Below are 15,059 nucleotides of genomic sequence, written 5' to 3' on the forward strand. Positions count from 1 at the left end.
GATTTCAGTTTTATCTCAAATGTGAATCCTTTCGGGGGTGTTTACGATGTTGGGATTGTTTAGTCCTTTTAGTCCTGATGTAGACTTGGTTTGGTCCTGTTCTAGTCCTGCTTTAGTCCCAGTATAGTCCAGGTTTAGTTCCGAGTTTGTCTTGATTTAGTCCTGGTGTTAGTCCTGAGGTTAGTTCACATTTGAGATGAAACTGAAATATGAACTGCTCTCCTGGGGCCATTTATTTATTCATTCTTGGGGCTGTTTATTCATTTTAGTCCTGATGTAGACTTTGTTTTGGTCCTGTTCTAGTCCTGTTTTAATCCCAGTCGAGTCCAGGTTTAGTTCTGAGTTTGTCCTGATTTAGTCCTGGGGTCAACTGTTCAGATTTCAGTTTTATCTCAAATGTGAACACTCCTGGGGTTGTTTAGTCATTTTAGTCCTGATGTAGACTTGGTTTGGTCCTGTCCTGGTCCTGCTTTAGTCTCAGTATAGTCCAGGTTTAGTTCCACATTTGTCCTGATTAAGTCCTAGTGTTAGTCTTGGGGTTTGTTCACATTTGAGATAAAACTGAAATCTGAACAACTAACTGCATGACTAAAGCAAGAACTAAACCTGGACTACACTGGGACTAAAGCAGAGCCAAACCAAGTCTACATCAGGACTAAACTGACTACACAGCCCCAGGAGCGTTCATATTTGAGATAAAAACCGAAATCTGAACTACGCTCCTGAGGCTGTTTACAATGTTGGGGTCGTTAGTCGTTTTAGTCCTGACGTAGACTTGGTTTCGTCCTGTTCTAGTCCTGCTCAGGTTTAGTTCTTGCTTTAGTCCTGGTGATAGTCCTGGGGTTAGCAGTTCAGATTTATCTCAAATGTGAACACTCCTGAGGTGGTTTAGTCGTTTTAGTCCTGATGTAGACTTGGTTTAGTCCTGTTCTAGTCCTGCTTTAGTCCTAGTATAGTCCAGGTTTAGTTCCAAGTTTGTCCTGATTTAGTCCTGGGGTTAGTTCACATTTGAGATAAAAACTGAAATCTGAACTACTAACCCCAGGACTAAATCAGGACAAACTCTGAACTAAACCTGGACTATCCTGGGACTAAATCAGGACTAAAACAAGACCAAACCAAGTCTATATCAGGTCTAAAACGACTCCACAGCCCCGGGAGCGTTCACATTTGAGATGAAACTGAAATCTGAAACTGCTGAAACAAATACCAGAGTCCCTTGCAGATCAGGACACGTTTGAAGAGTCTAAAACACAGATTCTATTAAAAAGAAAAGGACGATTTGTTATTTGCAAAGAAAATTCTGTCATCTAAATACTTGAAACCTTTGTGATTTGATGATTTTGCCGACTCGAAATTGTGATTTCAGTTCGATAACGATTCTGCAGATCTATTTGTATTGTCTTGTTGTTCCAGAAAAAGAGGCAGAGGTTTCAAACAGATTGGTTTATTGTCAAATTGTAACAGAATTTTGTGAGTACACGCTCAAACTCCAGCTTCAGAATCCATTATTTTAAAACAGAAAAAAAAAAGTTAAATTTAAAGGAAGGCGTCATTCACACTATACAGGCCTTTGTACAATTAAAAAGTATGGCTCATCAGCTCTGGTTAAAATATACAGATGGATTTAAGTCTTCACTCCTCTATCTAGTCTTTAAAAGGTGCACTGTGGAACTTTTCTGACGGCTGGTGTGTGAATTTCTCGTCTCTGTGGGTTGCTTCAACCGGAATGCTCCCAAGTATGACATTAAACGCATCAGGCTTGCATTTATTACCGTATTTCTTGGACTATAAGTGGCACTTTTTTTTCATGGTTTGGGCGTTTTCTGTGATTTATATATTAAAATGTTGAAAGTGAAGTGTGGAGAGGTTCTAGTCTTGTGTGTGAGTATCTGCTGCTCCTGTTCCTCCTGTACCACTTTCACTTTGCTCTACTGCGCATGTCTCCTGCAGAAAGAGCCTCTGTCCTGTCTGTGTCATGTCAGTCGATCGCACTGTTACTTCTAATTTAAACAAACTTATAAAGATGACTGAGAAGACTGAACACAAATGCCCCCAAAAAGAAAATCAGATTTTGCAGATTACCGTATTTTCTGCACTATTAGATGGTCTGGAATATAAAACGTCATTAAATGGTCTATTTTCTAACTTTTTTCATATATAAACCGTGTGGGACTTTAAATGAAACACAACAGTGTGATGGGTGAGTGGTTTTCTTTGTTTGTGGCGTTCACGGTGACTCTGGGCTTTGTTCAGTTGTGGCGTGTAGGGAGGGTGCTGTCTGGGACCAACGGATTGTCGGCGTGTTCGCAGTGACTCAGTTGTTCAGTTGTGCTCGCTTTTTCGGTTTCGTTCCTCCGTTCCGTTCCTCGTCGGCGTGGGTTGTGGGTGTTTCTCGCTGTGCGGTCGCTGTCTGCTCCGTGTGTGTTTGTGTGTTCTGCGGGTGGTGCGTGCTGGGACACCCGAGTGGATTCGTGTATAGGGCGCTCTGGATTGTGGTGCGCGGTTGTTTTTTTTATGGGGGTAGAGGCTTAAGAGCGCGTCTAATAGCCTGGAAAATATGGTACAAGCTGCAAGTCGTGAAATCTGCAGCAACAGAAAGAAAGTTTGGAGTGAGAGAGAAACTTGTGACACCGGGAGGATGCACCATGAAACTTTCTTGAAGTCACTGGATGGACGGACAAAGCCTGGACTTCAGAGACACTGAAACCATCCTGTCGGGATTCAGAAAGACCAGAATAATTCTAACTGGAACTGATGCTGAGTCTGATGACAGCGACACAGAAGAGGAAGCGGCGCTCTGTTTACCTCCGGACGTCGAGGAGTTGTTCAGAAGCGACACCGAGGATGAAGAATTGAATGGATTTAGTGATTTGGAGTGAGATGGAGTTTGTTAAACTTGTTGTTTTGTTGTTTATGTTATAGTTTATCTGAAGAACTGTTCATATGTGACGTTAACTGTCTGTTGTTTTTATTAGAACTTGACTTTTAACAGGAAATGTCAGTTCCTGGTCTCTGATTTTATAAATTTCCCCAACAATTGCAACTTATGTTTTTTTTTCTTCTTCATTAAACATTTTTAGCTGGTGCGACTTATAGTCCGAAAAATACGGTAGTTGTTTTTATTGCTTTTTGCGTACTGTTGCGGGCTTGCCTCTCCACAAATCTGACCTGTAACCATAGGGAATGATAATTCAGTATGATAATTTCTTAGTTTTACTGATTGCTTTAGCTGTAATGTTTCGAAGTATGGCTTTAAATGATTCTGTCTTGCATTTATCCCATTAAAGTTGCCGTTTTTTACCTTTAAAAACACGCTTTCTTTTTGTGTGTGGGCTCGCCTCTGTACAGATCTGACCTTAACCTGGTGGTCTCTTCTACTTGAGATCGAGAAGTTCACTGGGACATTTCAGGTGAAGCAATAATATCTATAGAGAAAAACATGAAAAGTTCCACGTTGCACCTTTAATCAAACCTAAAAACACTTAATTTCCCTTTTTAAAAAATCAAATTGACAAAGGCTCGGAAATGAACCAATGAATCAAGGTCCACGTTTCTATTTAGTGCATTGTTAAAACTAAAACATTACCAGAAAAATAAAAGGAATGAAAGGAAGCGAGTGGTTTTAAAAAGTACAGACGACGTAAACACTGACCTTAAGGTGGAAAAATTTCACACAAAAAACTAAAATTATGTACAAAACACTAAAACTTTTCACAGGAACTCACCGGTTTACAAAAGTAAAAAAAAAACAAAAACAAAAACAAAGGATTTTCTTTTTTCCAGTTCTGCCAGTCCAATTCACTACGTACACGTCGTTATCGTCCGGAATCGTACCATTTGAGCACCAACCGTGTTACCCGTCTCAACCAAAAACTTCACGATGGTGTTTTAGGGCCATAATGAAAAGTAAAGTTTGAATAAATATTTGGTGTATTTTTATATTTACGTTTTAAAAGTTTCTGTACCTGATTTTTTTTTTTTGCGTATTTGACCAAAATGACTTTCTCCAGGACAGATTCATTATATAAAGGTCAAAATAAGTCTGCTGTGTCCTGTCTGCGTCTAATTATTGTGGGAAAAAGTGTTTTATTTGAGAATCAGGAAGTGCGCTGTCAGCATGCTAGTTGTTGTAAGCTTTCCCGTAACAACAAAACTCCGTTCTGGTCGCTGAAAGTTGTGAAAAGCACTTATAAACTCTTCGTGGTGAGTAATTAGCCTCGTTACAAATATTTTGTATAAGCAGTCATGTCCTGAGTGCATCTATATAAAGAGTTTTATTTGAGAATCAGGAAGTGCGCCATCAGGATGCTAGTTGTAAGCTTTACAGCTGCAGTAAAACTCCGCTCTGGAGTCTGAAAGTTGTGAAAAGCACTTAGAAACTTGTATGAGTTTATTGTATGAGCTGCTGTGTCCTGTCTGCATCTAATTATTAAGTGTTTTGAGGATCAGGGAGTGCGCCGTCAGCATGCTAGTTGACATTAGATTTACCGCAACGGAAAAACTCCGCTCTGGTCGCTGAAAGTTGTGCTTAGAAACTCATCGTGGAGAGTAATTAGCTCCATTACAGATATATTGTACAAGTTTCTGTGTCCTGTCTGCATCTAATTATTAAGTGTTTTATTTGAGAATCAGGAAGTGCACTGTTAGCATGTTAGGCAAAACTCAGCTCTGGTCTCTGAAAATTGAAAAAGTGAAAAGCGCTTAGAAATTCATCGCGGTGAGTAATTAGAACCATTACGGATGTTTTGTATGAGCAGCTACGTCCTGTCAGCGTCTACTTATTGTGGATTACTTGAGGATCAGGAAGTGTGCAGTCAGCATGCTAGTTGTCATCAGCTTTACCTCGGCGACAAAACTCCGCTCTGGACTCTGAAAGTTGTGAAAAGCGCTTATAAACTCGTCCTGGTGAGTAATTTGCTCCATTACAGATATATTCTATGAGCAGCTGTGTCCTGTCTGCATCTAATAAGTGTTTTATTTGAAGATCAGTGAGTGCGCTGTTAGCATGCTAGTTGTTGTTAGCTTTACTTCGACAGCAAAACTCTGCTCTGGTCGCTGAAAGTTGCGCTTAGAAACTCATCGTGGAGAGTTTTTAGCTCCATTACAGATATCTTGTACAAGCTTTTGTGTCCTGTCTGTATCTAATTATTGAGTGTTTTATTTGAGGATCAGGGAGTGCGCTGTTAGCATGCTAGTTGTTAGCTTTACCTTGATGACAAAACTCTGCTCTGGTCTCTGAAATTTGCTAAAAGCGCTTATAAACTCGTCATTATAAATATATTGTATGAGCTGCTGTGTCCTGTCTGCATCTAATTATAAAGAGTTTTATTAGGGAATCAGGAAGTGCACTGTTAGCATGCTAGGCAAAACTCCGCTCTGGTCTCCGAAAGTTGTAAAAAGCGCTTAGACACTCATTGTGGTGAGTAATTGGCCCCATTGCAGATATTTTTTACAAGCAGATCTTAAGATCAAAATAAGTCAGCTGTGTCCTGTCTGCATTTGTTCTTTTATTTTGAGGATCAGGAAGTGCGGTGTCAGGATGCTAGTTGTTGTAAGCTTTCCCGTGACAACAAAACTCCGCTCTGGTCTCTGAAAGTTGTGAAAAGAAAAGCTTAGAAACTCATTGTGGTGAATTATTAGCTTCATTACAGATATATTGTACGAGCAGCTATGACCTGTCTGCATCTAATTATTAAGTGTTTTACTTTTTGAGCAGGGAGTGTGCTGTTAGCATGCTAGACTCTGGTCTTTGGAAGCTGTGAAAAGTGTTTAGAAACTCATCCTAGTGAGTAATTCGCTCCATTACAGATATATTGTATGAGCAGATCTTTCTTGAGGTCAAAATAAGTCTGCTGTGTTCGGTTTGTTTTTAATTATAGTTTTTTTGAGGATCAGGAAGTGTGGTGTTAGCTTGCTAGTTGTTGTTAGCTTACTATGATGACAAAACTCAGCTCTGGTCTCAAGAGTTTTAAAAAGCGCTTATAAACTTAAACTATAAACTTATAACTTTGGATCACTGCAGACTGTTTTTCATGTTTAAAACATAAAAAAAAAAAAAAAAAATCTGGTGTAATTTTTTGTATAACTTTTGTCATAATTTTGCCCTTTTTTTTGCATATCTTTTCTTTGTCAAAACCCGCACAGGTATGAACAATAAAAAAACAAAGTGTCAGTTTCCGTGATGTTTAAATAATCAGTTTAATTTCAGAAATTCGACAATAATCCCATTTTTGGCGTCCATGTAAACAGAATATACTGGACGGTCTATGTGGAAAATTATTGGAAATGATTTACTTAAAAGGTGCACTGCGCGACTTTTCTGGTGACGGGTCCACTGTTTTGTCTGCTCATCTCCATGGAGATGTCGCTTTGCCTGGAATGTTCCACAGTATGACATTAAACATATTCATTATCCTATTCAGTATCATTTATTCATTACGGATCGCTCAAAAATAAGATTTTGTACAAAAATAAGATAATTCCTTCTGTGAATTGGGTCTCCTCTCCACAGATCTGACCCTGCCCTTGCGTTAAATTTAAATTTAATCTATACTGTGGAACATTCTCCTAGAAATGTTACGCAGTGCACCTTTAATTATCAGTTGTAAGGGTAACTCTCCTACATTTAATTCAATTTAAACAACACACTGACCGATGCACATTTCGTCTCATCGTCTCATTGTCGTAGGGTTAAAGACGCACTACGTAACTTTTCCCGACGGTGCGAGGGGGGATCCGTTACCATGGAGATGTTACTGCTTAGCCTGGAATGTTCCACAGTGTGAAGTTAAACGTTAAAACTTATCCAAAATCCGTCGATTCGATTGAAGGCGTTTCTATTGTTCAAATGTACCTTCTCACTGTAATCGGGCTCGCCTCTCCGCAGATCTGACTAGTAAATCGGCCTAGCGGCGTCTCCTGCTTGTTGCTATAGTGACTTGACGAAGTTTAATGCCATACTGTGGGACATTTCAGGAAAACCAGTATATATAAACGCTACAAGGAGATGAGAAACTGGCGTGTCCACTATTAGAAAAGTTACACAGTGCGTCTTTAGCTTCCATATATGGCCCTATCGCACCATCGTAACCATAGCAACAGAGTACCTTTCACATATTCGGCATGGCTCGGATCCACAGTACCTCCTCTCGCTCTCTAAAGTGCTCCAAACGGGTCAAACCAATCAGAGGAAAATATATAAAGACGCATTATTTTACACGGGGAAGGTCCGTCCTGGTCCCGGGTCGAGTCCTCGGTCTAAGTCCTTGGTCTTGGGTCCTTGGTACTTGATCCTGGTCTGGTCTGGTCCGGACTCAGTACTTGGGCACTTTGGTGTAGTCCACGACGCCGACGCTCTTGCATAGGCAGATGGACAGGATCATCCCCAGCAGCTGAAAAAAAAGAGAATGCAACCACGTTTATATGATGTGTTTAAATTCCGAATAAATTAGTTTGGAATTAAAATATTCTCCTTCGAGTTTAGAAGTTTAGAAGAAAATAATAATTCCGAGTTAAATTGTCTGAGTTCAGTATTTCTGAACAAAGTACAAACTACAAAGTAAAAGTTTGTAGTTTTTACCTCGATGAAGGCGACGCCGAGACACACGCCCAGAACCACCCAAATGTGAGTCCTGAGCAAAGACTCCAGACTCTCAGAGCAGCCCTGAAAACACAACAGATACAGGGGTTAAACCAGGACTAACCAGGACTGAACCAGGACTGAACCAGGACTGAACCAGGACTAAAGCAGGACTGAACCAGGACTAAAGCAGGACTGAACCAGGACTAAAGCAGGACTGAACCAGGACTAAAGCAGGACTAAAGCAGGACTAAAGCAGGACTAAAGCAGGACTAAAGCAGGACTAAAGCAGGACTAAAGCAGGACTGAACCAGGACTAAAGCAGGACTAAAGCAGGACTGAACTAAAGCAGGACTAAAGCAGGACTAAAGCAGGACTAAACCAGGACTAAACCAGGACTAAACCAGGACTGAACCAGGACTAAAGCAGGACTGAACCAGGACTAAAGCAGGACTGAACCAGGACTAAAGCAGGACTAAACCAGGACTAAAGCAGGACTAAAGCAGGACTAAAGCAGGACTGAACCAGGACTAAAGCAGGACTAAAGCAGGACTAAAGCAGGACTAAAGCAGGACTAAAGCAGGACTGAACCAGGACTGAACCAGGACTAAAGCAGGACTAAAGCAGGACTAAAGCAGGACTAAACCAGGACTAAACCAGGACTGAACCAGGACTAAAGCAGGACTAAAGCAGGACTGAACGAGGACTAAAGCAGGACTAAAGCAGGACTAAAGCAGGACTAAAGCAGGACTAAACCAGGACTAAACCAGGACTGAACCAGGACTGAACCAGGACTGAACCAGGACTAAAGCAGGACTAAAGCAGGACTAAAGCAGGACTAAAGCAGGTCTAAGCCAGGACTAAACCAGGACTAAACCAGGACTAAACCAGGACTAAACCAGGACTGAACCAGGACTGGACCAGGACTAAACCAGGACTAAAGCAGGGCTGAACCAGTACAAAAGCAGGACTAAAACAGGACTAAAGCAGGACTAAAGCAGGACTAAAGCAGGACTAAACCAGTACAAAAGCAGGACTAAAACAGGACTAAACCAAGTCTAAAGCAGATCTAAAGCAGATCTAAAGCAGGACTCACGACTTCGTAGACGGGCCAGTCGGAGGTGGTCTCGCAGAAGCCCTGGTCGGAGGAGTTGGTGGGCGACAGGGTGATGTTCTGACAGGAGCAGGGGAACATCAGCTGAGAACTGTTCATGATCACCGGGTTCCCAAACCAGTCCTGATGCCCCGACCAGCCACAGCACTTCATCTGAAACACAGCGGGCAGACAGACCGGTCACAGACGGGTCTACAGACAGTGTCGGGGAGTAACAGAGTACAAGTACCAGAGTTATGTAATCAGAGTACAAATGATGAGTAACTGTATTCAGTTACAGTTACTGTTTCAGTGAGTGGTAATTGGATTACAGTTACTTTGTTGAAATAAATGGATTACACGGCGGGATTTTCCTGTTTTCACATTTTGGGCAATATCCTTTTTTTGGTAATTCCACTCATTGCCGGACACTTAAACCAGGTCTAAACCAGGTCTAACACCAGGACTAACACCAGGACTAAAACAGGTCTAAACCAGGACTAAAACCAGGACTAACACCAGGACTAACACCAGGACTAAAACCAGGACTAACTAAACCAGGACTAACACCAGGACTAACACCAGGACTAACACCAGGACTAACACCAGGACTAACACCAGGACTAAAACCAGGACTAAAACCAGAACTAAAACCAGGACTAACACCAGGACTAACACCAGGACTAACACCAGGACTAACACCAGGACTAACACCAGGACTAAACACCAGGACTAAAACCAGGACTAAACCAGGACTAAACCAGGACTAAAACCAGGACTAACACCAGGACTAACACCAGGACTAACACCAGGACTAAACCAGGACTAACACCAGGACTAAACCAGGACTAACACACAGGACTAAAACAGGACTAAAACCAGGACTAAAACCAGGACTAAACCAGGACTAAAACCAGGACTAAAACCAGGACTAACAACACCAGGACTAACACCAGGGCTAAAACCAGGTCTAAAACCAGGTCTAAAACAGGACTAAAACCAGGACTAAAACCAGGACTAAACCAGGACTAAACCAAGACTAACACCAGGACTAACACCAGGACTAACACCAGGGCTAAAACCAGGTCTAAAACCAGGTCTAAAACCAGGTCTAAAACCAGGTCTAAACCAGCTCTAAACCAGGGCTAAAACCAGGTCTAAAACCAGGTCTAAAACCAGGTCTAAAACCAGTCTAAACCAGCACTAAACCAGGACTAAAACCAGGACTAAAACCAAGACTAAAACCAAGACTAAAACCAGGACTAAAACCAGGACTAAAACCAGGACTAAACCAGGTCTAAACCAGGACTAAAACCAGGACTAAAACCAGGACTAAAACCAGGACTAAAACCAGGTCTAAACCAGGTCTAAACCAGGACTAAAACCAGGATTTAATCCGGTCTAAACCTGGACTAAGCCAGGACTAAAACCAGGTCTAAACCAGGTCTAAAACAGGATTTAACAGGACTAAATCCTGCTGTGTGGATCGTGTCTCCTCGTCTTCTATCAATAATATTTTTAATTTGGTTCAGTAAAGTCTGGGCTTTTTATTTTCTTTTAGCAGACAATCTTCTTTTAAGTAATCCAAAGTATTCAGATTACATTACTCACTTTAAGTAATTTACTGGATTATGTTACAAACTACATTTTGGGGTATGTAATCTGTAATCTGTAGGGGAATACATTTTAAAAGTCACCTTCCCAACACTGTGTATATATGATCCACGTGCACTTTGAGTCCAGATATTTAACATTTTCTTAGAAGTCGGATCCATAATTTTGACTGAACCACATTTGTATTTCCTTTAAAATCGTGTTCCTGTGAAAATCATAAATATCAGAGTGTGTGTTGTGCACTCACGGTTCTCTGGACGGTGTCCCAGGCCTGCTCCGTCGTGCTGCTGTTGCCAGGGTAACTCTCCAAGACTTTGGTCACGATCTTTGACATTTCTTCGTTCAGCTGCGAAACAGAAACAGAAACACACGCAGACAGATTATGAGATTACGGGACCGACCAGAACCACACGACAAAAACTTTACAAAGACTCGTGTGTGATTGACGTGTCCATAAGCAACTGAACCAGGACTGAACCAGGACTGAACCAGGACTGAACCAGGACTGAACCAGGACTAAACCAGGACTGAACCAGGGACTGAAACCAGGGACTGAACCAGGACTGAACCAGGACTGAACCAGGACTGAACCAGGACTGAACCAGGACTAAACCAGGACTGAACCAGGACTGAACCAGGACTGAACCAGGGCTGAACAGGGCTAAAAGGACTGAACCAGGACTAAACCAGACTGAACCAGACTGAACCAAGACTGAACCAGGACTAAACCAGGACTAAACAGGAACTGAACCAGGACTGAACCAGGACTAAACCAGGACTGAACCAGGACAACCAGGAACTAAACCAGGACTGAACCAGGACTGAACCAGGACTAAACCAGGAACAGGACTGAACCAGGACTGAACCAGGACTGAACCAGGACTAAACCAGGACTGAACCAGGACTGAACCAGGACTGAACCAGGACTGAAACCAGGACTAAACCAGGACTAAACCAGGACTAAACCAGGACTGAACCAGGACTGAACCAGGACTGAACCAGGACTAAATCAGGACTGACTAAACCAGGACTGAACCAGGACTGAACCAGGACTAAACCAGGACTAAACCAGGACTAAACCAGGACTAAACCAGGGACTGAACCAGGACTGAACCAGGACTGACTAAACCAGGACTAAACCAGGAACCAGGACTGAACCAGGACTGAACCAGGACTGAACCAGGACTAAACCAGGACTAAACCAGGACTGAACCAGGACTAAACCAGGACTGAACAGGACTAAACCAGGACTGAACCAGGACTTGAACCAGGACTAAACCAGGAACCAGGACTACTGAACCAGGACTGAACCAGGACTGAACCAGGACTGACACCAGGACTAACCAGGGAACCAGGACTAAACCAGGACTGAACCAAAACCAGGACTGAAACCAGGACTGAACCAGGACTAAACCAGGACTAACCAGGACTACACCAGGACTAAACCAGGTCCAAACCAGGACTACACCAGGACTACACCAGGACTAAGATGGGACCGGCCAGAACCACACGCTCAGACAAAAACTTTACAAAAACGAGCCGTTTTCAGACTCGTGTGTGATTGACGTGTCCATAAGCAATCGGAGAGAAGAGAGAAGCAAGATCTGTTTGTGACGAAAACAAACACAGCTGCTGACACATGGAAAAAAAAGAAAATCTACAAAAAAGATTGAGAAACAGAGTGGATTTTTACAGAATCAACAATCGAAAAACAACAAACTATGACATTTTATCTCAGGTAAAAGAATATTTTGTTCTAGTACTAAACCAGGACTAAACAAGGATTAAACAAGGACTAAACAAGGACAACAACAGGACTAATCCAGGACTGAACCAGGTCTAAACCAGGACTAAACCAGGACTGAACCAGGACTGAACCAGGACTAAACCAGGACTAAACCAGGAAACAGGCAGGACTAACCAGGACTAAACAAGGATAAACAACCAGGAAACCAGGACTAAACCAACTAACCAGGACTAACCAGGACTAAACCAGGACTGAACCAGGACTGAACCAGGACTAAACCAGGACTAAACCAGGACTAAACCAGGACTGAACCAGGACTGAACCAGGACTAAACCAGGACTGAACCAGGACTAAACCAGGACTGAACCAGGACTGAACCAGGACTGAACCAGGACTGAACCAGGACTAAACCAGGACTAAACCAGGACTAAACCAGGACTAAACCAGGACTACACCAGGACTACACCAGGACTACACCAGGACCAAACCAGGACTAAACCAGGACTAAACCAGGACTAAACCAGGACTAAACCAGGACTGAACCAGGACTAAACCAGGTCCAAACCAGGACTAAACCAGGAGCGTTTGGACCAATCACAACAAAAGTCTTACAGAGAACTTTCAGGCACTTTGAAGATTTGAAAAGTTTTGAAATTTAAAAAAAGTTCATGTTGTGAAAACAAAGAATCCTACAAAACCTGATCTTTATGAAAAACCCCGTCAGTCTGCCCTTTTTTCAATTCCCAAAAAAATGCATTGTGAATTCTTTCTGGAGCTGCAGTACCTGGAGCGACCACTAGTCCTTCTGGAGCCGGAACAACAGAGGAATGCCTAACCCAGTTCTTATTATAGATCCGCGGTTGCTGTAACAGACTGAATTCTTGTCCTGAATCTGTGGGTCAAACCAAGCCAAACTCAACAAAATAAAAACGTCCAAAAATTATTTCTAAATTTGTCAAACTTTCACAGAGTCTGAGCCAAAATCTGGAAAAGACATCTGCACCAGTCCGAGTTTAGTAGTTCTGACCAGGACTAAAACCAGGACTAAAACCAGGACTAAAACCAGGACTAAAACCAGGACTAAAACCAGGACTAAAACCAGGACTAAAACCAGGACTAAAAGGACTAAAACCAGGACTAAAACCAGGACTAAAACAGGACTAAAACAGGACTAAAACAGGACTAAAACCAGGACTAAAACAGGACTAAAACAGGACTAAAACCAGGACTAAAACAGGACTAAACCAGGACTAAAACCAGGACTAAAAGGACTAAAACCAGGACTAAAACAGGACTAAAACCAGGACTAAAACCAGGACTAAAACAGGACTAAACCATTTTCAGCCCTGGTCTCAGTCTTGGTCTGGCCCCGGTCTAGGTCCCCGGTCAGTCCCAATGTTAATCCTGGTCTTAATCACACTCTCAGTCCTGGTCCTGGTCTCATTCCTGATCTGGTCCCGATCTAAATCCTGGTCTCAGTCCCAGTCTGGTTCTGGTCTGGTCCCGGACCTGGTTTAGTCCTGGTTCAGTCCAGCATCTCAGTTACTCCGTTTTTTTTTCCATTTTTGATTTAAACACAAATTTGAAAAACAAATCATTTTTGTTTTTTTTCATTTGGTTTTGGGACAAATAATGATAAAATAAGTCCCAGTCCTGTTTTAGTCCTAAAGTCCTGGTTCAGTCCTGGTTCAGTCCTCAGTCCTGGTTCAAGTCCTGACTCCTGTTTCAGTCCTGGTTCAGTCCTTCCTGTTTTAGTCCAGTCCTGGTTCAGTCCTGGTTCAGTCCTGGTTCAGTCCTGGTTCAGTCCTGGTTCAGTCCTGTTTTCAGTCCTGTTTTACTCCTGTTTTACTCTGTTTTACTCCTGTTTTTACTCCTGTTTTACTCCTTTCAGTCTGTTTCAGTCCTGGTTCAGTCCTGGTTCAGTCCTGGTTCAGTCCTGTTTTAGTCCTGTTTTAGTCCTGTTTTAGTCCTGGTTCAATCCTGGTTCAGTCCTGTCTGGTTCAGTCCTGTTTTAGTCCTGTGTTTTTACTCCTGTTTTACTCCTGTCCTGTTTTATCCTGTTCCTGTTTTAGTCCTGTTTTAGTCCTGGTCAGTCCTGGTTCAGTCCTGTTTTGTCCTGTTTTAGTCCTGTTTTAGTCCTGGTTCAGTCCTGTTCCAGTCTGTTTTAGTCCTGGTTCAGTCCTGGTTCAGTCCTGTTTAGTCCTGGTTCAGTCCTGTTTCAGTTCAGTCCTGGTTCAGTCCTGTTTTCAGTCCTGGTTCAGTCCTGGTTCAGTCCTGGTTCAGTCCTGGTTCAGTCCTGTTTTAGTCCTTTCAGTCAGTCCTGTTTTAGTCCTGGTTCAGTCCTCCTGTTTTAGTCCTGGTTCAGTCCTCCTGTTTTAGTCCTGTTTTGTCCTGTTTTAGTCCTTTTAGTCCTGGTTCAGTCCTGTTCAGTCCTGGTTCTTTTAGTCCTGTTTTCCTGTTTTACTCCTGTTTTACTCCTGTTTTACTCCTGGTTCAGTCCTGGTTCAGTCCTGGTCCTGGTTCAGTCCTGGTTCAGTCCTGGTTCAGTCCTGGTTCAGTCCTGTTTTAGTCCTGTTTTAGTCCTGTTTTAGTCCTGGTTCAGTCCTGGTTCAGTCCTCCTGTTTTAGTCCTGTTTTAGTCCTGTTTTAGTCCTGTTTTACTCCTGTTTTACTCCTGTTTTACTCCTGTTTTACTCCTGTTTTACTCCTGTTTTAGTCCTGTTTTAGTCCTGGTTCAGTCCTGGTTCAGTCCTGGTTCAGTCCTGTTTTAGTCCTGGTTCAGTCCTGGTTCAGTCCTGTTTTCAGTCCTGTTGTTACTCCTGTTCCTGTTTAGTCCTTTAGTCCTGGTTCAGTCCTGTTTTAGTCCTGGTTCAGTCCTGTTTTTAGTCCCAGTCCTGTTTTAGTCCTGTTTTAGTCCTGTTTTAGTCCTGTTTTAGTCCTGGTTCAGTCCTGGTTCAATCCTGGTTCAGTCCTCCTCCTGTTTTAGTCCTGTTTTAGTCCTGTTTAGTCCTGGTTTTAGTCCTG

General features: G+C 42.5%; 1 protein-coding gene across 1 annotated transcript in view; it reads right to left on the reverse strand.

Annotated features, from left to right (window-relative positions):
* Window positions 1–1,431: 1,431 nt before the first annotated feature.
* The window catches only part of LOC110168037 (CD82 antigen-like), a 97,444-nt gene continuing 83,816 nt past the window's right edge, over window positions 1,432–15,059 (reverse strand). Inside the window, exons 6-9 of the mRNA XM_055154666.1 lie at window positions 10,537–10,635; window positions 8,679–8,849; window positions 7,583–7,666; window positions 1,432–7,394 (exon numbers count right to left, since the gene is read on the reverse strand). Coding sequence (XP_055010641.1) covers window positions 7,317–7,394; window positions 7,583–7,666; window positions 8,679–8,849; window positions 10,537–10,635 — 432 coding nt within the window. The 3' untranslated portion in view covers window positions 1,432–7,316. The remainder of the gene's footprint in view (window positions 7,395–7,582; window positions 7,667–8,678; window positions 8,850–10,536; window positions 10,636–15,059) is intronic.

Source organism: Boleophthalmus pectinirostris, unplaced genomic scaffold (genome assembly GCF_026225935.1).
Source record: "Boleophthalmus pectinirostris isolate CB_2022bp ecotype Guang Dong unplaced genomic scaffold, ASM2622593v1 HiC_scaffold_19, whole genome shotgun sequence".
Classification (NCBI taxonomy): domain Eukaryota; kingdom Metazoa; phylum Chordata; class Actinopteri; order Gobiiformes; family Gobiidae; genus Boleophthalmus; species Boleophthalmus pectinirostris.